Source organism: Lissotriton helveticus, chromosome 5_1 (genome assembly GCF_964261635.1).
Source record: "Lissotriton helveticus chromosome 5_1, aLisHel1.1, whole genome shotgun sequence".
Classification (NCBI taxonomy): domain Eukaryota; kingdom Metazoa; phylum Chordata; class Amphibia; order Caudata; family Salamandridae; genus Lissotriton; species Lissotriton helveticus.
This window is the reverse complement of record NC_136065.1, coordinates 1,088,662,320-1,088,685,678: the sequence shown is the minus strand read 5'-3', so window position 1 is coordinate 1,088,685,678 and position 23,359 is coordinate 1,088,662,320. Positions and strand designations below refer to the sequence as shown.

At 46.7% G+C, this 23,359-nt stretch overlaps 1 protein-coding gene across 2 annotated transcripts in view; it reads right to left on the bottom strand.

Annotated features, from left to right (window-relative positions):
- AS3MT (arsenite methyltransferase) overlaps nucleotides 1-23,359 on the bottom strand; it is a 263,586-nt gene that overhangs the window by 15,250 nt on the left and 224,977 nt on the right. For both annotated transcript variants that reach the window (XM_078643672.1, XM_078643673.1), the window contains one exon: nucleotides 5,604-5,741. In XM_078643672.1, coding sequence (XP_078499798.1) covers nucleotides 5,604-5,741 — 138 coding nt within the window. The remainder of the gene's footprint in view (nucleotides 1-5,603; nucleotides 5,742-23,359) is intronic.

Here is a 23,359-nt window from a genome sequence, read left to right as displayed (position 1 = left end):
AATACTTTACACATTGACTCTAAGTTAAGCCGGACTGATTTTGTGCCAAGCTACCAGAGGGTTGACCACAGGTTAATTTGGGTTTGCTTGTGTTTCACCCTGACCAGAATTGTGGTTCCTGCCTGAGCAGAGTTTTAGCCCCTAAACCAGTCACAAAGTTTCCTACGTTGGTGTTCAGCGGTGAGATCCAAGACTTATGTTTGTGCAGAACCATACACTGATTCTGTGTAACACTAAAATCGCAGATAAATAATTTGATACCTTTATTAGTTTGTTTTAAATTCTCCTTGATTGGCTATTTTGCTTTTTCCAAATTCACACATATTCTACCCGACTATGCCTGAGGCAACATCTGTAAGGATGGAATTTGAGCTTGGCACTCTTGATAACTATACTGAGTTTTTTTAAGGGAAAGGGGACTTCCAGCAAAGAGGAACACCAGGAGGCTGGAGCTCTAGAAGGATACGAGGGCCTGGGTGGAAGTTCATCAATCATTGACAGCAGCTATGGACCAGGAAGGGGGGGTGATGAGGAGGAGCAAGTGGAGGACTTTGGCACAGGTCTTGAGTTGCAGCACCTGGAAGGGCAGTAAAAAATGCCCACGAGTGGTGCTCCCTCTCAGGACAGGGAGCAGTATATCTTTCAACAGACTGTCACCAGAGGAGCCGGAGGAGAGGAAGGCTGAAAGAGAGCTCAAACTGCAGCTGGCCAAACTCAAATTGGAAGTGGAGGGGGGAAAGGCTGAGGTAGAGAAGAGAAAGGTTACTGCTGACAGAGAAATCACTCAGAAATTGGTCATGGAGTTCAAACTTGCTTTGGAGTGGCTGGCTAATGAAAGGAGCCTCAGAGAGCTGGACATCAGAGCCAGGCAGGCGGAGTAATGGTGGCAGCATACCTGCAGTGCCCTCTGGGGACAAGAGGGTCCGCATTCCCACGAACTGAAGCCTAATCTTGTTGTGGAGGATGACATTAATAAGTGGTTTGAAGCATATGAGGTGCTCTGGAGATGCAGAGGTTCCCAGAAGAGGAATGTGGGGGTCAGTCTCTGGAGGCACTAGTTTGGTTTACTTCAGGGGTTATGCTTATATATGGTCTATCCAAAATTGAAACAGCAATCCACTGATTAATTGTAGAGTCCTGCCTCATCCAAAGGATTGATTTGTTACCTCAATTCTAAACTAGGTAAACCAAGTAAAAAATAATGAAATAGTGGAAATAATGAGATATTGGTTTACATAACCCTTGTTTTATGTATGGAAACATTGGCAAACTTTATGTCAATAAATGCTACATTTAATCTATGAGGATTGATGAAATTGTCAGAATGTTATTATGCGTCAATGGTGTGAAAATGTTTATGGTTTTCTGTAAACCAAAAAATAACTAAATATCCAGATGAAACAAAGGGACGCCATTGTGGGTTATCACATAAGCCAAATGGGATGATGACAGAAGTATTTGAAATCTATGAAAGACAACATTAAAGACTCATTCTTTCACCTTTTATTCAGATAAATGTGATACCTTTCAAACTGTGATGTGGTAAAGTATGTTTTAAAGACAGTAACATAAAATAGATGCCACGAAAAAGGGGTGAATGTGAAGGCACACGCTGGGGGTCTCCACTGTAGAGGAAATAACCTCTTCTACCAGGTTTGGTCTTTTTCAGATATGGGGGGGGTTGCTTGATGCACCCCGACTCCTACCACAGCCTAATGCTTAGAAACACCGTAACTGGCAGCCATAGAAGAGATGCCCACCTTCAACCCACTGGTAGCCAAAATCACCATATCTTGACTGTCAGCAAAGGGTAAGATCTGTAAAATCTACAGAAACCTTGTGATAAGTACACCAGATACATTTGGTAAACTCAACTAGGCACGAGAGATAGGTGTGTTCCCTTTAGGGGATGAAGACTGTACATTCTTGTTAATGATGCTCAAGGAGGCGGAGATATTTACTAAGATTTGCCTGATGCAATTCAATGATTTAGACAGGGCCTAGCTTACACTGCAGCAGGTATGGCAAATCAAAAGTGGTTTTACTCTGATCTTCCTCAGATGCCAGACTAAGGAAGGCGATTGCCTCCACTACATTTGGTCATGTAAAACAATTTGCCCCTTTTGGGATGGCATAGCAGACACATTCCATGCAGTCTTGGGTCGCATAGTTAACTTGACCCGAAATCTGGAACATCCTAGAGGATGAAAATTACACATGGACAGAACAACCCCTAATGGGGCAATGGCTAGTGCTGGCAAAAAGAGATATTACACAAAACTGGAGGGAGATGATAGTCCCCATTGTCCCTAAGTGGAAAGCTGACTGTACTTGTGCTTTAGATTTATTAATCTTGAAGCTACCCCCAAAAACACTGGACAATATGGGGAAAATTGATACTGTATTGGAGCAGAGAGGGAAAAGAAGAGTGGCACACCATGGTGAGGACCAACAAGGTTATGGGCATATAGGTTATGAGCCATACGTATAAATCTAGAGTTTATTTGAAGGGGTGTAGGATATACAGTGATACAAGCATGTACATCATGGATTGTTGAATATTTCAGCGCCAATTTATAGTTGTTTATGTGCTGTTATCTTGAATAATGCTATTAATCTAAATGCCAATATCGTTATAAAAAAGTGAATCCTGGAAATGATCAGTAGCTCAAAGGGAGATGGAGTACACACTGGGACAGTTTACGTCAACTTTAGCGGTAGAATTCCACATGGGCCCAAGGAGATACGAAATTATTAGGTGTTGAATCCTCTTTAAAGGCGATGGGAACAAATGAGCAACAAATGGAGTGCCAGGGCATGTTTATGGGGCAATGTGTTCATTACAATGCTGTACTAGATACCCAGCTGAAGACACTGATGAACCTGCAGCGAGCAGCTCATTACCTAGCCTGGGATAGTCATTCTTTTTACAATATGAGTAATTGATGAGGTGATGCACACATTCCTTGAAAATGATTAATATTGCCTGAACACCGGGATACCCATGCAGTGAAGAGGATGCATAAGCTATCCTCAAGTCCTTCAGGCCCCCTGGTGGAGGTGTCATCCTAGTGGTGCAAAGGAACTCAGACCTTTGTGATCCAATTAAGAAAGCAGCAACTCCAAAACTCAACCTATTTGTGGACATCAAACAAATTCTCCTTCAGAGACCTAAGTGTTGTGACTCAGGCCAGAAAACAGAGGCTTTAGCCAGTGTGATGTTAACTCTTGAGTGATGTCACACAGCTCCACAATGAAGTGGACGAGGGTACTTAGGTTCATATTGGGAGTTGCTTGAACCAAGCCCAGCCTTTGATGCAATTAAACGGTCTCTCTTAATTGTCAGCAAACTGAGATCATCCTTGTATGCAAGTCATCCATCAAGTCTACCTCTCACCTCACAAGGTAAATGGTCTCACTTGCCAGGTGCACCCGCTGCAGAAAGGGACAGTTGCCATATTGCCTATAATAAGTACTGCTCCCGGTGTTGCTGCAAATGTGTGTTTGTACTGGAGACCGCACAGCAGTGAATGGTAAACTAGTGGTTTAAAACCATCTGACCACTTTTCAATACACAGAGACCAGAAGCATGTTGAAGAGGAGGCACGGATTCTGCCCACAGGAGGGTGAAGTTTGTGAATGTGCACACTGGTGGGGGATACCTGGGGTTGAGTCACAATGCGTACCACTTAATATATGGCACACAATCAGTGCATCTCCCAAAGGCCAGTTGGCCCCTTTGCTCGCATCTATAAAAAAGGAGCAGGTGCACGGGCAAAGGTGTTTTCCCATTTGCATGGGGCCACACACCCAGGCAAATATGGGAATGATCGCTTGAGATACCGCTAGTGCAAAATGTGTTTCAGCGCAATGCACATTAAAACAGTGGCGTAGCTAGGGGGAGCCCTGGGTGCCACTCTTTGGGGAACGGCGGATGAGGGGGGTAATTTCGGTGAACGCAAGGTAAGTGGTTTTCTTTTTTTACATTTTAAAATATTTTCCCTCGCTGTTGTCTGTTGTCTCTCCCCCGTGCTCTTACCTGCACTGGCCATCACTGGGCAGCAAACTCAGGGACTGCCCCGGGCGGCAAAAGTTTTAGCTATGCCTCTGCATTACAGAAGAAGTTGCACAAGTGTCTGCAGCCCTTTCTGTAATACCAAAGTACCCAAAGGGCGTGTGGTTGGGGGTAATTGCCGGGTACAAAAACCATGTTCAGATAAGCATTGCACCTCAGCCTGTTTATGCAATACATCCACAGGATGTCAAAATGGTTTGCTCTGTTAATGTATAACGTAAAAAACACGATTTGGCATATCGTTTGGAAAACCTGGGTTCTAATTACCATAGTGAACAGGGGAATCTAAAAGTTACCAAATGAAAATATGAATGAGTTAGTTACCGAAATAGCAACCTCGTATCATAACTGGTAGTGCTCAATGCTACAAAAAAAAATTGGAAAAGGGAGATATGGTATTATTTAGTGGTCTGCGTCGCAATAAAAAATGACAAACTTTTTTCCATTCATTTTTTTGCCAATTTAGGGCACAGTGCGAATTGTTTACTTTAGCTGTGAGCTCAGTAGAAACACTAGCTATCAGCTGGTGTTAACATCGAGTGAGAAATGCAGGATGTGCTGGTTTGCACATTATTCTCCATTTTTGGTGCACAAGTTTCAATCGCCTGCAAAAACTCTGAGGATGACCAATGTAAATGTTACTTATACCTGATATGTATACCAGCTCTGAATGAGTGCCAAGTCAAACAACCCTGACCGGTCAGAGATGCTGTGGGTTGTAGAGGGCTAAAGGCCTATGATAATATAAATTACCCTTTCTTTCTGCAAGTTTCACTTGGCTAACACCCTAGAAACCTTGTAGCATAGTCTTTAAAGAGAAAAAGCGTCTATGAAGGTGGAATGTTAAATGAAAACTCCTTGTCATCAACACAAGGGCCATCTAGACATAGCAAAGTGATGTCATGGACTTTGTACAGGATCTTTTAATCGAAAGCTCTGGTATGAACCCTTTCCAAGTCAAAACATTAGAGAGTATTTAGACGCTGAAAACCCAGGGTCAAGGAAACATCCAATTTTGGCAGTGTCTTCTCAAGGCCATGGGTTCTACACATCAGTTGGGAGCAGTCGGTTCTAATTGATTTTTCTTTACAGCATCAGATGGCCTGGCCTCAAGATGGCCGTCCAGAAGTGAAAAACATAAAGAAATTATGTGGCCATGTTAGGTTTAAGCTTGCCCTCAGGTCATGACGCAATGATTCACAAAAATGCCTGCTATAGATAGAAAGGAATAATAATGATTACTTTTATATAATGCATGTTTAAGATAAAGAATTGAATGTGGCAGTGTTGGTTGGGTGTACCTTTTCGATGTGAAATAGGCCTTCATGTACTGCAAGACTTGCAAGGTGAACGACACAACATACAGCCAACAGCAGGACGGTGAGTGTGCCTGAAAGAAGCTGACTTAAAAATACCGGCGATGGCTTAAGCAGGCTGATCCAGATTCCACTGTATGTATATTATGGCAAATAGGTTATGCAAACAGAAATACTGTCACCCCTCAACTAAAAACGGGCCTAATGCTCACCTTTGCTTCTGTCCGACAGCATCCTCCATTTTTAGATGTGACCTCCCCTGTAACCGGGCGCATCAGAAAGTCCTGGGCAAACCTGGAATTCTTTAGAATGTGGTATGTGTCTTCATCAACATCAACAACTTCACCTTCCTATATAATGAACAAAGATACAAATAAAGTACAATAAGTAGGAAAGGCAATCTTCTGATCTGGAAGAAATTACATTTAGATATTGTAGTGCATACACTGTATTCTCTTTACCCCCCCTAAGGTTGAACTGCTTTCATCATGTATGTATTTATTTATGAAGTGGCAGCAGCATGGGCCTTTCAGCAAGAAGTTTGGGTGCATGATATAAACAGATGTGCCTTGTTAATTCATTGTTATGGTGAGAAATAGCCTCAGCCCTTTTTATGGTCTGGCTTGACAGTGCAAGCCATGGTCTGGCTGTGAGCATCACAAGAGAGGGACTTTAGTTCCGCCCACATGTTGGGAGCAAAGAGTTGATGTTTCAATTAGGCAGAAGTTATGTTATTTCACCATAAAGGGCTTACCCTCTACACAGATGTGATCATTTTGTTTATTTATCTAGCTGTCTGAGTGTGAACTTTCAGGGGCACACACATCACAATGTAATTCTATTAAAGTGTTTTAGATAATTTGTGGTGTTTTCCTTGGCTGGAACATAGATGGGAGGAGGACAGTCATTAACCAACAAGGATGTTTAGGTTTGGATTGACAGTGCAATTGTCACCTGGCATTTTATCCTACACCAATAGTATTCTACAGGTCTTTGCTTCTACACAAATACATCATCCATTCCCATGCTATTTACTGGTAATACTTCATATTACGATACACCATTCCTTTAAAGCCAGACCTATTGGCATTGTCAATGCTTAACACTTCTAACTGCATCACTTTGAAATTGTAGTTTACTTCGTTGAAAGTAATTAAGTACAATAATATTGGGAAAAGCAACGCTTAATTATTTTCCTTGTACAGACTAAAATAACTCATCAATACACCTTAACTAAACACTTTTCCAATTGTGACATTAAACAAATGCTATTATAAAGGCTAACCCTTTCCAGTTAATCCCAAACCTCTACATCTCAAACCTGTAACTGTATACCCCAAATCCTTAATAATACACACCAAACTCTTAACTCTATACATTAAACATTCATCTCGAACCCCTAAACCGATAACCTTAAACCTGAGCCCCTATATTTTATCACCATAACCATCTGCCCGTAAAACCTATATGCAAAATCTACCATAATCCCATACCCTTAACCTTTCCCCCATCTCCTTCACCCTAAACCTTAACCCTGTACCCAAAATCCTTAACTCTATTCCACAAACTCTTAACCCTATAACTTGAACGCTTAACATTATCCCATGAAAGCTAAACCATATTCCCTTAACCCCTAACTCCATAACTGTGATTTCCATACCCCATACCATTAACCTCATACCCCTAACTACTACCTACCCCAAACTCTTAAACACCATGCCCCTAACCCTATACTCGACTCTATATCCCAAACCTTAAATCTCTACCTTAACCCCATGCTCTTAACATAGACAGTTAACCCTAAACCCCCATTTTTTTTTTTTACAGAGTTTTATATAGTGTGAACTTGACCCAAATTGGATATCAGAGCACTTTACATAGCACCATTTGCAATACATGAGGACACATTCATTTTTTTTGTTAAGCACAGGGAGATTAACTGATTTGCCCAGAATCACAGGATGTTCAGCGTCATCGCCACGACTCGAACCCAGTTCCCCAGATTCGAGGTCGACCGCCCTAGGCGTTAGGCCAACTCCCATGCCTCCTCTCTAATGCCCATCTTTAACTATAACACTACACCCACAAACTTCAACCAATAACCCTATACACTAAATCATTAACTCCTATCCCCAAACTCGAATCTCTATACCTATAAACCCCATACCTCTAACCCCAAATCCCTATTCCCCATTCATACTGTCCACACTTCAATATATTTTGAGAAGAATAACTTTGAAAAGGGCTTTTTTTTCAAACTATTTAATTTCGAAACTGATACTTGATAGTTTTAGAAGTGCTGCTCTCCAAGTTGTGAGGCAATACCAAAATAAATGTGATTGTGGGTATTATAACTTATATATATAAATGCATATTTAAATAAATATTTATATGGACACATGATTGAAAAGATGATACAGGATTGAGGGAGGCGCTAGGGGGCGCACAGCGGAATGGCTGCATGATGTGACAGCTCCGCCGGGCAGACACCAGAAATGCGGGATTTATGATACCCAATGAAAGACATTTAATGTACCAAACATAAAATGCAGAAAGGGAAGACACCGGGAGTAGGGAGGAGTAACTCCAATCAGTGACGAACTGCAATTCCCGGAGAAAACTGGCTGTAGCCAGAGGCGACCGGAGGGTAAGATGGCGACCGCAAGCAATGGAAGGACCGGAACGAACTGCTGCCGTTTTGTGGAGTGACACCAGCGGGCTTCTAACGTCGGAGAAAGAGATCGGAGGAATGACTGATGACATGGAAGGCGGTGGTAAGGCTTAATTGAATTGAGGTGCCAAACACCGGGTGGCGGAACGAAAGGGCAGCGAGAATTAAAATGGCGGCGCCCAAGTTTGCATCCAACTGCCGATTGTAATTCCGAAGTGAGCCACGACCCTTCGCTCCTAAGCTCAAAAATCTTATAGGGCAAGCAACGGGTTGCATTCAGAGCAGAATCGGCACGATATGGCTGCAGAGCAGGGGTAATTGCGCCTGATACACTGGACTAAGTAAGTTACACACAGACGGCTGTGTCCACGAAATGGCGGCGATTTGGTGCACTATCCGAGGTGACTGTTGCGGGGACTGGAAAACAACGTCGAAACGGTAGAATCAGTGGCATGCTACTGACACCCCTACACACCTGAGGATTATAACGGCGCTATCACTGAGGCGTTTGTGTGCTGTCTAACCAATTGGGTCGGGTACTGGAGATGAGCACAACCCAAGCTGATCAACAAGGTTCTGGACCCATTGAGCGGTGAAAGGGTATACTAGCACAGATCAGAACTGTACACTAAATGTGGATGATGGCGGGGAACCTGTGATATAGAGAGCACACCGCCTACTGAATCCGGCCGGTAGCGAAGAGAGTGAACTGCAGGGGGCTGTGCGAAGAGATAGGCGCCATTTTCCCGGCGGCCCGCCTCGGATGTGAATGGATAGCGGAGAGAAACGGTGATAGGTGGGGACATCTGGAGCCGTTGGATGATAGCGACAGACTACGACTACCACATTGCCTGCTGCACTTGGTCCCATTAGCTACACAGAAGACGCATAACGTGACCTTGCAACACTACACGCCATTTTCCCTCCTGTGCACTGGATGCTGTATGAGCGCGTTAGTAACTGAAGCATTGGATCAAAATCGAGACACGTAACAAGCGTAACTGAACATCCAGACAGTTAAAGCGGCATACCGCTCCACAATGGTGCACCCGGACAGGCAACAACCCAAGATCAACTTTGAAGCTAAAAAGGCGCCAAAGGGATCTGCAGAACAGGCGGAGGGCGAATCACCTTCAGATATGCCGGCGGAAAGTAGTATGGAATCCATCCTAAAAGCCATACAGTCTAACTTGCAAGATATTAACGGAAAACTGGATAACTTAACATGTCGAATGGACACCATGGCGGCAAAAATGGACAAACACTGGGAGCGACTGGAGACAGCAGAAACACGCATTTTAGAGGTCGAAGACGAGACTCACGCAACAACGAACAAATATAATGGCATGGAAAAAGTCCTCGAAGTGATTAAGGCCAAGGCTGAGGAGTTGGAGGCTCGTTCCCGACGTAACAACGTAAGGATAGCGGGACTACCTGAATCGACGAATACAGGCCGCATGGAAGCGTATGTCGAGCAGTTATGTAAAGACATCTTTGGAGCGGATGCATTATCATCGATCTTTATAATTGAAAGGGCGCACCGTTCCCTTGCACCGAAACCACCACTGGGTGCTGCGCCACGTCCGATTGTGGCTCGTGTTTTGAACTATAGGGATCGAGATAATATTCTACAGCTTGCACGTGAAAAAGGACCAATCACTCACCAAGGCAACAAGTTAGAATTCTATCCAGACCACACGATCGCAGTGCAACAAGCACGAAGAGAGTTCACAGCGGCCAAAGCAAAATTGCGGACACTGCAGATAAACTATGCCATGCTCTATCCTGCACGTCTGAAGGTAACATGGGAGGGAAAGTCGGTAATTTTCTCCAATCCTAAGGCGCCACAAGAATTTATAAAAAAAAGTGACGAAACAGAGCAAAACCGCGGAAAGAAAGGAGCAGCAGCGAGACTCGGATTAGCGGGATGGTGCTCAACTGGGGAATGGAAGAAGCGACTGCAGTATCAACAGACTTTGCGGTGAAAGATTCGGATGTGCTTCACCTGGGTAAGACTATGCAGCGGCCAATTGCGGAGACATTGGAGAGTGTGTGGCAGAGAATAATGCCTAACATTACACTAGACTGAGCAGCTTGATCTGCAAGTGTACGTGTAAATGTGTAGAGGGTTCAGGTGTGCAGATAAGTACAGACTAAAAGGTGAACGAGTGATGCAGCGATAGCGCACTGGAACTGAGAAGCACCCCTTTTTGAGGTTTGTGGGTTGCGCCTGGCACGGTCTAGAGGTGTCAAACATGATGACTCATGATGCGGGTCTGGTGGGCTGTAGTGCAGATGAAGAGACACGCATTGACGCCGTCCTAATAATAATGCTAGATGTTATGTTATGATCCTGGACATGTTTCTGGAATGCTTTAAGTCACTCCTGTTTATGATACTGAAGTCATTAATGTTACTTACTCCCAAATGTTAAAGTGATACGGCAAGATATTATTAGATTGGGTAGACACAGGTACTATTGTTGTAATGTAATATACTAAGCTATTTCCCAAAGTATACGTCTATATATTAAAGTGAAGATCTGCCCCCATCCATTAAGTTGGGTGGTGTAGTGTACCCTCGGTACCCATACAAGTTATGTTATCAAGGGATGGTCATTGGGAGCTGCGGCTTTGGCAGGATTGGGTTGCTAAAGTGGGTGGGGATGGGTGGGGGTGGTGGTTTGTTTCAGTTAAAAGACCAGAGCATTTAAGATGCATTGCTGAAATTCATGTTGTATTGCAGGTGCATGTAAGGGGTACTGTGCTACCGTGGGGATATATCAGCATTGAGAATAGACACTATTGCACTGTCATTGTTAGGGAACTGTTCCACAACACTGAATGGCTCAGGGGGTAACGCCTGCAAGTAACACGGGTTTGAACCTCCTCACATGGAATGTGCGGGGCTCCACGAACCTGAAGAAAATTAGACGGATTTTGCCTGTTTAAATCATTTGGGAATAGATATAACATTCCTGCAGGAGACCCATATTGCTCCTAACACACATAAAACTATTGGTGCGAAATGGGCGGAATCAACACACGCATCTAACTACTCATCATATTCTAGAGGGGTCATAACACTGGTGAGGAAGGGCACGAATTTCAAAATCAGTGAGGTGATACTGGATCCCAATGGAAGGTACGCCATAACCACGGGGATGTTAAGGGGACAGCGAATAACGCTGGCTAACATATATGGTCCCAACGTGGACGCGCCAGAATTCTTCCAAGAACTGTGGAATCACATGCATTCCCTTCGTGATACGCAAATATTGTGGGAAGGGGACTTTAATATAGCGCTGGTAGATCAAATGGATCGCTCTGCCAATTCCACAGAACCACACAAGAAGGCCAGAGCGAAAGTATTGGACATAATGGCTGATATACCCCTGAGAGACATGTGACGGCAGAGACACCCAGGGGCGACAGGGGCAACACATATTAATGTGGTTCATAACAGCTGGTCCCGAATAGATTATTGGCTGGGGTCAGATAACACCTTACTATGGACAAGGTAATTAGGTACTCTACCTAAGGTCCTCTCGGATCATAACCCGGTTTTATTGTCGCTCCAGATACCACATTATATCCCGACTCCATTCAAGTGGAGATTCAACGCTAAGGCCCTCACAGACACAGTATACGCTGACACCATACACAAGGCAATAAGGGATTATTTTCAGTTAAATGAATCAACAGTGGAGGAGCCGGGTATTTTATGGGAGGCATTTAAAGCCACTTTACGTGGAGTCTGTATAGGTACATCGGTGGGGATCTTACGAGATATAAGACAACAGATCAAGCGGTGTGAAACCCGCATGAAAGAGCTAGAGACAAACTATGAAAACACACACGATCTAGCACTACTGGGGGAACTACGACAAATACATACTGAACACCAAACGTATCTCGAGGATGAGCTCAAGTATATTACCAAAAGATACACAGCTAGGCACTTTGGTGAAGGGGTCAGACCAGGCAGAATCCTGGCAGCTAAGAATTGTGAAGGAACAGGCCCTCAGGCAATATTACAGGTAAAGGCGGAAGACGGCACATTGACCACGCACACGGAGAGTATATTGCAATGCTTTGTGAGTAATTATAGAGAACTGTACAAGTCACAATCCACAGCGCCCCCCTCAGAAGTACTTAACTATTTGGAAGATGCGGCCATTGCATGACTGTCGGATAATCAAAGGGAATACCTGTCGCTGCCAATCACTGTGGAGAAAGTGACAGAGGTGATACAGTCATTACCAAATGGGAAAGCCCCCGGCCCGGATGGGTTTACTTGCGAATTTTACAAAAAATATGTTGATGTGCTGGCCCCCCATTTGGTAGCAATGTATGGCACCGCCTTCGATCAGTCAGAACTACCCCCATCACTTAGAGAAGCGGTAATAATAGCCCTCCTGAAGCCAACTAAGGACCCGGAGTATGCGAATCATATAGGCCTTTATCGTTGATAAATGTTGACTCAAAGATATTGGCGAAGATCCTCGCAGTCCGGTTACAACCATTGATGACAAATCTGGTCCTTCCGGATAAGGCAGGTTTTATACCCACTAGAGCCACCTCACATAACACCAGAACCCTCTTCGCCCTCTCCCACTATTTAATACCCACTACCAAGGCAGTGGTGGTTATGTTGGATGCCGCCAAGGCCTTTGATTCAATAGAATGGCAATATATACTAACGATACTGCAGAGGATGGGCTTCCCCCCGATGTTCATACAGTGGGTGAAATTACTGTACACGAAACCGGTAGCGAGAGTCAGGATCAATGGGTATATCTCAGACACGTTCACCATTGAGAGAGGGACAAGGCAAGGGTGCCCCCTATCGCCTTTATTATTCGCGCTGTAGCCGCTTGCCTGCCTTGTCCGACAGAAACACAAGCTCTCTGCATTGCAATTCCCTTCCAGATCTCTACACATATCACTATACGCAGATGACATGCTTTTGTATGTCCGTGATCCCACACAAAATTTGGCGCCTCTGTTGAGGGAATACATAAAATTTGGACGGCATTCTGGCCTTACGATAAACTGGACCAAGTCGTCAATCATCCCCCTGACAAACACAACTACACCGCATGACACTGAATTTCCCTTGGACTGGCAGACCGATCCTATCAGGTATCTGGGGGTGTGGTACCATAGAAATCCCGAAGTGGTCATCCGCAAGAATTATGGGAGAGTTATCTCCACTTTAGAGGACAAAATTAAACGTTGGATACAGCTATCGTTCTCACTCGCAGACAGTATTGAGATTGTGAAAATGAATATCCTGCCTAAATTCCTCTACCTTTTTAATAACATACCAATCCCTACCCCGAGTGCAGTTTTTAAAAGTATAACATCACTGGTGCTAAAACTGATTTGGGCGGGCAAGCGGGCACGCATAGAGCTTAGAACATTAACACTACCCTATGAGAGAAGAGGATTCTGTGTACCAGACTTCTTACTTTACTACTTGTGCGCACAAGCGCAATATGCTGCTCACTGGTACCATAAAATACCGTATCTCACGCACACTGCAGTGGAAGAAGGTGATGCAATGCCAGTGCCACTGACAGCCATAATCAAGCATAAGCGTCCACCCTTACATGCAGAAGACATAAACACTATTGATACTACGGCGAAGGCATGGCAAAGGCTAGGACAACTGGCACATAAAGTGCCATTATATGCACCGGCCTTGCCTTTACACCCGGAGATTTCGGTAACTGGGGAGACTGTGGGGATGGATCTCCTGAGGCAAGTAGGATTCGAGAAGATGGGGGATCTGTTTCATGAGGGACAATTTCGTCAGGCACGGGACTTGACATACATCCAAAACCAAACCTTGTTGTTCCGATTCACTTACTAGAGGCTGCAAAGCGCAGTACAAAAGTTATATTCGGACTACCCAGTTGAACCAGCCTGCTTAAATACACTCCAACTCATCTTGACGTCATCCAACACCACACACCTAGTCTCACGGCTCTACTCAGTCGCACAGGCAGAAATCCCATATACTACTGATAAAGCCAGGACAAGATGGAATACATTGCTTAATGACCCACTCACCCAGAAGGAATGGCAAACGGCATGTACTTTAGTCCAACTGCTCACGCCTAACGGCAATTTGCGACTTATACACTTCAAATATCTCCACCAAACATATTACACGCCGGTTAAACTACAACGATATGGGTTACAAGAAGAGGCAGCATGCAAACGGTGTGGGGTAGATGGGGCTGATTTTATTCATCTGGCATGGAACTGTGTGAAGGTACGGGCGTTTTGGGAGGCAGTAACATCTAAAATCACGAACATGATAGGAGCTGAGGTCGCCTGTACAGTAAAAATTTGTTTACTGGGTCTACTGATGAATGTGAAAGCAGAGAATCGTAAGTTCTGTACCGTATCATTATTGTTAGCAAAATGCCAAATTGCGCAGTGTTGGGGCAGCACAAAAGCGCCCACGGTGTTACAATGGTTCCGGGATATGACTTACTATAGAGATCGTTTATTGAGATATGAAGAAGAACTACCGGCTCGATCTCGGCCAAAAGATTACTGGAGATTCTTTACTCAATATGTACGTACCATCGAACTGAATGAGCCACGGTAATTCACGGAATGTCTATCAATTAATGCATGGTAGTAGGTAGGCACAAGCTACCCTCAAGACATTGCCTGATGTTACTGTTCATGTAATGATTACACATGGATAATGAATGCAGAAATGTAATGGTCTGAGTTATTGTTTAAAATAAGACTTTGTTTTGTACTTGTTGATGAAAATCAATAAACAAATGTAAAAAAAAAAAAAAAGAAAAGATGAATCAGGATTGAGTGTAAGTAACAGATTAGTCATTCTTTCCTTCTTGTTTGAGGAGCTGTGTTTTAGAGCAGTATTAAAGTGAGGAGATGGATATCGTGTAACTAGGGGGTGAGTTCCAATGCTGGAGTCCATGACATGTGTTTTGGGAGTAACCAGTAGGTTTTGGCTTGCTTAGCAACGACTGCAATGAAATGTGGATCTGAAGAGGATTTTAGCTATATAACTGGGGGATATACATCTTTAATAGCTTGGAATATATTGATTAGTAAATTGTTAGTGCTATGGTTTTGGTGGGTAGTGAGAAGACCTGGTTATGTTAGTGGGAGGTAGTGTGTTTGGGGGATCATGTAGCGTTGTCGTAGCAAAGTTGAGAACCATGTTCAATGAGAATAATGGAGAGGGACACCTAATGGTAAGTGTGTAGTTTGCAGAGGACTTTTGCAGGGATGTGTGTTTTGGCTGTTTTTCAAGGAGTGTTGTGTGAGATTTAATGAAAATTAGGTAACTGGTACCAGGCAACAGTAGCTGTAGTAGAGATAAACATGTAACTTACCTTCTGTAGCACTCTTTGTGGTAGAGGCAGGAAACAAATGTTGTAAACCTTTCAAAAAGCGCATAACAACTGGAGACTTAAACAATGAGGGCTGATCTGGTGACCGCAAAAAAGCTAAAAGAGACTAAAGGTACCTTTAACTGTGCCCAAAGAAAAGCCCTGCCGGGCTAGGAATAAAACAAATAACAAAATGTCAGTAAATTTGACTCTAATCTGCCGAATACCGCTCAAACCAACAAATTTGTCCAAACAGGTGTATGCAGTTTCTGTTGAGGGATGCCTAGCTCTCAATGTCTAAGCATGAAGGTGAAGACTGCGAAGGCCCAGGTGCAGAAACTTGCCCCGTTGCTCTGACAGCAGGTCCACCCAGAGAGGCAGCCTGATAAGAGGACAGATGCTCAAGCCCAGGAGTGAATATGCTACTTACCAGTATGCATCTGTTCTTGGCATGTAGGGCTGCTGACATTCATATCTATATCATAGATCGCCGCCTAGTGTTGGGTCCGGATGATTGCACATTGTTGTCCTGGAAGAGTCTTCGAAGTATCACGAGATAGGTGGCTCCTCCCCTGGACTACAGTGCGCATGGGCATCGACTCCATCCCCAGATTGTTTTTAGCCATTGTGGCGAAGATGGAGTGTAACAGTGTGAGCGATGACCATGCTAAGAGTAAGTTTGAATTCTGCAGCGGCTACAGGCGCCGGGGAGGAGGGCGGGCGATATGAATGTCAGCAGCCCTACATGCCAAGAACAGATGCATACTGGTAAGTAGCATATTCAGTTCGAGGCATGTGGGCTGCTGAATTCATATCTATAGCATAGAATATATAGCAGTCCCTCCATTAACGGCGGCCGCCTGTGCCAGCTGCAGACGTTTGAAAAAGTGTCTTAAGAACAGCCTGCCCCACAGCTGCCTGCTGCTTGGAGTGCACATCTACACAGTAGTGTTTAGTAAATGTGTGTGGTGTAGACCATGTGGCTGCTCTACAAATGTCTTCCAAAGGGATATTACCAAGGAAAGCCATGGAGGCCCCCAACTTGCGGGTAGAGTGGGCTCTGGGGGGGACCGTTAAAGTGCGCTTAGCCTTGTGATAGCAAATTTGAATACACTTAACGATCCACCTGGCTATACCTGCTTTGGAAATGGGGTTGCCTTTGTGCTGGGCTGAAAAGGCAACAAAGAGTTGTTGTGTCTTCCTAAAATCCTTGGTCCTATCGATGTAGTACATCAAAGCTCGTTTGACGTCAAGAGTGTGGAGCATTCTTTCGGCTACAGTCTCTGGGTTTTGAAAGAACGCGGGCAGTTCAATGGTCTGATTTACATGGAACTGTGAAACCACCTTAGGAAGAAATTTAGGGTTAGTGCGCAGCACCACCCTGTTTGAGTGAATTTGTATGAATGGCTCTTGGACAGTGGGCGCTTGTAGCTCACTAACACGGCGCAGAGACGTAATGGCTATTAGAAAAGCCACTTTCCATGTTAAAAACTGAACCTCGCATGAATGCAGAGGCTCGAAAGGTGGACCCATCAGCCTGGTGAGGACCACATTAAGGTTCCATACAGGAGCTGGCGGGGTCCTGGGAGGCATGACCCGTTTCAGTCCTTCCTGGAAGGCTTTAACGGCAGGCACTCTGAAAACGGAGAGATGCTGCCTGTTTTGGAGATAAGCTGCTATGGCGGATAAGTGTATCCGAATGGAAGCATATGCCAGCTTGCATTTGTAAAGATGTAACAAATAACAGATGATGTTGTGAGTGGATGCATCTAGCGGGTTGATGTTGTGTTCTGTACAGTAAATGACAAACCGCTTCCATTTTGCTGCATAGCAAGCTCTGGTGGTGGGCTTTCTTGCCTCCCGTCTGATATCCATGCAGTCGGGAGGCAAGTTAAGGTAGCCAAATTCTAAGACTTCAGGAGCCAGATCGCCAGGTTGAGCTGTTGCGGGTCTGGGTGCTGAATGTCGCCATGGCTCTGCGTCAAAAGTCTGGGCGTGAGGTGCAGCCTTTGATGCGGTACCACGGAGAGTTCTAGAAACGTGGTGTACCATGGTTGGCGTGCCCATGTTGGAGCAACCAGGATGAGCGTCATCGAGTGTTGCTTTAGCTTTCGTGCCACCAGCGGTATTAGAGGTGCTGGGGGAAAAGCGTACGCAAATTTGCCTGACCAGTTCATCCATATCGCATTGCCCTGCGACTGTGGGTGCGGGAACCTGGCGGCAAAGCTTTGGCATTTGGCGTTTTCCCTTGTGGCGAACAGGTCTATCTCTGGATGACCCCACTGCTGGAAGTACGGGTGGAGTACTGATGGATGTATCTCCCACTCGTGCATTTGGTGGCTGTACGTGCTGAGCAGATCCGCCATCTGATTGTCCTTGCCCGGGAGGTGTTCCGCCATGAGGAAGATGTTCCTCTGAATGGCCCACTTCCACATGCTCTGAGCCAGATGAGACAACTGTGGAGAGAGTGTACCTCCCTGCTTCTGAATGTAGTACATGGCCGTCATGTTGTCCGTCCGGATCAACACGACTTTGTTGCACAGATGTACTTTGAATGCCTTCATTGCCATGAAGATTGCCATCAGCTCTAGGTCGTTGATGTGCAACTTCTTTTGCTGCGTCGTCCATAGTCCCTGCACTGTGTAGTGGAGTATATGAGCTCCCCAACCCTGGAGAGATGCGTCCGTTGTCAGGATAAGTTGTGGCACAGGCTCCTGGAACGGTCGGCCCTTGCAAAGGTTGTATGGATTCCACCAATGCAGAGTTGTATGCCCGACCGGTCACCAACACTAGGTCCTTTAACTGTCCGTGAGCCTGATTCCACTGACGAGCCAAGCACTCTTGAAGCCGACGCATATGTAGCCTCGCGTGCGGGACTATGAAGATGCAGGAGGCCATCATGCCTATTAACTGCATGAACACTCTTGCTGGAAGCGAGTGTTGCGGTCTGAACTTTTGGATGAGCGACTGAATGCTGTTGATCCTCACAGAATTTGGCTGAGCCGTGGCCGCCAGAGTATCTATCGTCGCGCCCAGATACTGCCGCACATGGGCTGGCTGAAGGTGCGATTTGGGATAATTGAGTGAGAATCCCAGACTGTGAAGAAGGTGAATGGTGTGGGACATGTTGGCGGCACACAGCTGGGCCGACTTTGCTTGGACAAGCCAGTCGTCCAGATAAGGGTAAACGTGAACGTTCTGCCTCCTGAGGTGGGCAGCCACTGTCGCCAGGCATTTTGTGAACACCCTGGGCGCCGTGGTCACTCCGAAAGGAAGGACCTTGAACTGATAATGTCGACCCTGAATCGTGAATCTGAGGTATTTTCTGTGTGATGGATGTAGTGGAATGTGAAAGTATGCATCCTTGAGATCCAAGGTTGCGAGGAAGTCTCCCTGGTTGAGCAACGGAAGAACTTGCTGCAGCGTCAGCATGTGAAAGTGTTCTGAGAGAATATACTGGTTTAGGGGTCTGAGGTCCAGAATGGGTCTGAGGGACCCGTCCTTCTTTGGGATTAAGAAGTACAGGGAATACACTCCTGTGCCTTCTTCCTCCACCGGCACGAGCTCAATTGCCCCTTTTTGCAGCATGACAAGTACCTCCTGCTGCAATAAGTGCAAATGCTCTGTGGACATAGGACGGTGTTTTGGTGGCATGTTGGGTGGAGTGGACGTTAACTCTAGACAATAACCGAACTGGATAAGTTTCCTGACCCACCTGTCTGTGGTGATGGATTTCCAGACTGGCAGGAACTGCTGGAGTCTCCCCCCGACAGGTGTTGTGTGGTCGGGGGGCAGGGGCAGGGCGTCACTGCTTGGTGGTGGCAGAGGAACGGGAGTTGTTATTTCAACAGCCTCTGCCTTTGGCACTGTTGCCCCGATAGCCGCCTCTACTCTGCTTGGTGTAAGAGGACTGCGCCCCACTTTTAGTGTATTGCGTTTGCTGGGACATCTGGCCTCTGGAAACACCTCTATTGCCTGAGCGACGAAAAGTACTGCCCCGAAACTGTTGGGACTGGAGAGCTCCCATGGACTTTGCAGTCTCTGTATCCTTCTTTATTTTTTCCAGTGCGGCATCCACCTCAGGGCCAAACAACCTATCAGGGTTGACCGGCTGATTTAGGATGGTGGTTTGTATCTCCGGCTTGAAACCGGAGATTCTGAGCCATGCCTGACGTCTCAACATCACACTGGTGTTAATGGCCCTGGCCGCGGTGTCCGCCACGTCCAGTGCACATTTAATAGAAGCGTTGGAGATGAGCTTCCCCTCTTGAATGAGCATTTCCGCCGCCTCTTTATACTGATCGGGTAGATGTTGTAGCAGGGTCTCTAGTGTGTCATAGTGCGCCCTGTCATATCTGGCCAAGAGTGCCTGAGTGTTTGAGATACGCCAGATATTGACTGCTTGAGCCGCCACCCTCTTCCCTGATGCCTCCAGCACTTTAGATTCCTTGTCTGGGGAGGAGCATCACCAGTGGTTTGCGAATTCGCCCTCTTCCGGGCATTAGAAACGACCAGAGAGTCCAATGGCAACTGGCCCCTGATGTAGGTCGGGTCGCCAGGTGCCGGCTTATATTTTTTTTCAATTCTAGGGTTGACCACCCTGGCACGTGTGGGTTCTTTAAAGATGTCCGCAGCATGTTTGAGAACCCCTTTCAACATTGGGAGAGTTTTGACAGTTTTCTCTGCTGTGGAAAAGGTATCAAAAAGGAAGTCCACGTCAACAGGGTCGGCGTCCAGCTGGACGTCGTGGTTTGTAGCTGCCCTCTCAATGAGAGCATTAAATACCGCAGAATCCTCAGTAGGAGAGGTTTTGACATTGTACACCTGAGTGTCCGAGGCAGTTTGTGGATCCCCTGGGTCCCCTGCATCTGCCCAAGAGTCCTGGTGATCCTCAGGATCAGTGGTAGCAGGAAAGTTATACTGTTCGTCATCACCTTCCCCAGCCTCCACATCTGAGTAAGTGGGTGAGGTTGTAGCAACTCTTGGAGTCTGTGTAGCAAGTGGCTCCACCAGAACCGGGGAATCCGTAGAAGGCTTCTTGCGCTTCAAAGGAATCGTGTAGGACTCCAATGGCTGTGTCGCTGTGATCTTTCTCTTGTAGAGGGTAAGTTTACCGGTGTCGGCGTCGATAAAGTGTTCCGACTGTTCCTCCACCAAGGGTTGCCGATGCTTCAAGCTCACAAGCTGCGTAGAAGGCTTCGACCCAGCAGACCCTTGCACGGGCGCGTTGGTGACCGACCTAGGTGCGAAGGCCTTCGGTGCCACCTTAGGCGGTAACGTAAACAGGAGCGGCGTCGAAGACGTTGGCGTCTTGGCAGCCTGCTTCGGGGTGGAAGCATCCTTAGGATCGACCGCGGAAGCCTTGTTCCTGATGCGTTGCAGTGAGTCCGACACCTGCTTCGTAAAGGAAGCGGACGGTTTCGTCGACCCGACAGACGCCCTCGGTCCACCAGCGTGTGAAGACTGGAGCGTCGATGTCTTGGTCTTCTCCGGCTGAGGTACAGGAGCAGCTTTCTTAGGTGCGTCGTGTCCTCCTTCCGCGCCGACGGCCTTCGGCTCCGACGACTTCGGGTCGGCGGCCTTGACTCCCGGGGTTGGGGCCCTAGTCTTCGGCTCGACGCCCTTGTTCGATTTTGGATCGACGCCCTTGACCGACTTTGGCTGGACGCCTTTGGCCGATTTCACCGGGTCGACAGCCTTCTTCGGCTGCCCCAACATGACGGAAGACGAGGGGGCGGCCATAGAGACAGACGTCTTCTGTTTCGTTGGCGTTTCCATCACTTTCGGTTTCGTCGACACCGAGGGTTTCACTTTCGATTTCGTTTTGACCACCGGCGGCTCCGCAGAAGTGTCCGTAGCCGGGCCCGTAGGCGAGGCCGTGGATTTGGGTGCAAGGTCTTGGGTAAGGCCGTGTGGCGATCCCGCGACCTGAGCCTTAGTGATTGTTCGAACGGGCCTAGCTCTTCGCCCGAGCTATCTTCCATGGCCCCATAGGCCTCATTGTCGTCTCCTACCTCGTTGACGACTTCTTCTGCATCGAGCGCTTTGACGTCCGCGTCGTAGTCGTAGTCGATCTCCTCCGCAGGAGGTGAAATCTGCAGATGAACTTCTTGGTCGTCTGGTTCTTCTGTCTCGAAGATGTCCACCGGTGCCGGGGCCGACTGCTGGGCCTCCAGGCGTGCCGAAGTCGAATCGTTTTCTTCGATCGAAACCGGGAACAAGCCATACAGTTCGCTTCATCGTGGTCCGGCGACAGGCACTTGTTGCACACCGGGTGGACGTCGATGTGGGGATACTTCGATCCACACACGGGACATTTCTTGAATGGGCTCCGTTCCATGATGCGTCGTTGGAAGCCTTGTTGCGTCGACTGGGCCTCGAGCACCAAAGAGTCACGCGACTCCTCGGTACGTCCGACTCGGGAACCGGAACAGAGTTGGGACCGAGTGCAAAAACAATACCGACGGTATAGGAAAAGGCCTTCAGGCCTTAAGAAAAGTCTATATCGATTCCGAACTGGAGATAACGAATATACATCCGAACCCAATGGCGGAAAAAACCAATCTGGGGATGGAGTCGATGCCCATGCGCACTGTAGTCCAGGGGAGGAGCCACCTATCTCGTGATACTTCGAAGACTCTTCCAGGACAACAATGTGCAATCATCCGGACCCAACACTAGGCGGAGATCTATGCTATAGATATGAATTCAGCAGCCCACATGCCTCGAACTTCTAGCTACCATACTGGAACGACTGAGATAACTTGTATCCAGTCGGACCTTATCTTGAGAACCCAGGGCAGGAGTGGTATCAGTGGAGAGGCATACAGGAGTACCAAGTCCCACTTGAGGCAGAAAACATCTCAGGGGAAGAGACGCCTTGGAAACTTCAACACACAGAAGGGCTGACCTTGTGTGTTCTCGCCAGTGGTGAACAGATTGAGCCAAAGTCCTCTCCATTCATGGAAGAGACCCTGGGCCACCTCTGGGTGTGACTGTCACTCATGAAACACCAGGCACCAACGGCTGAGCTTGTCCACCCTGCAATTCAATGATCCTGCGAAGTTGTTTACCACCAGGAAAATGATGTGGTGTTCATCGGTTCTAGAGGGGCAGTGCCTCATGGCACAGGGTCTGTGACTTCACCCGGTCCCGCTTGTTGCAATACCACACAATGGTGGTGTGGTCCGTGTGTACCAGTACCAGCCTCCCATGATTAATATAAGAAAAGCTTTCAACGCCAAGCGGATGGGCATCAGCTCCAAAAGGTTGATATGGAGCCAGCACTCCACCAGATGCCTCTGATCACCACCCCTCCCAAATGGCCCAACCCAGAAGCAATGCATTTATTACCACTGCCAGCACCGGGATGGGTAGGGAGAGAGTTCTGCTATGGACCCAATTGGGGTCCAGTAGTCTGAACATGGTCAGAGAGGTCCCCTTGATGTTGGGCCCACTGAGACGGCAGATACCACTACAGCAACCTCAGAGTAAAACTCACTGAAATCCAGGACTTAGTCTGAAAGATTGAGATCACAGCCTGAATGTCCTGCGCTCTTTTCCCCAGTGAAGAGTACAAAACCTAACTGTGTCCAGAATGGCTCGATGAAGGGAAGCATCCGAGAAGGAATCAAGTGTGACTTTGGCATGTTGACTGTGAACCCCAAAGATGACAGGAGGTTTGCCATAGTCTGGGGTGGTTGATGACTGCCTGGTGCGAGTGCGCCTTCAACAGCCAGTCCTCGAGGTTGGGGAAAACTTGCACCCCTGGCATCTGAAGGTATGCAATTACAACCATCACCATTTTCATGAACATCCGAGGGGCACTGGTGAGACCAAATGGTAGCACAATGAACTGAAAATACTCCTGTCCCACATGAACTGCAGGTAGCGCCAATGGGAAGCATCCG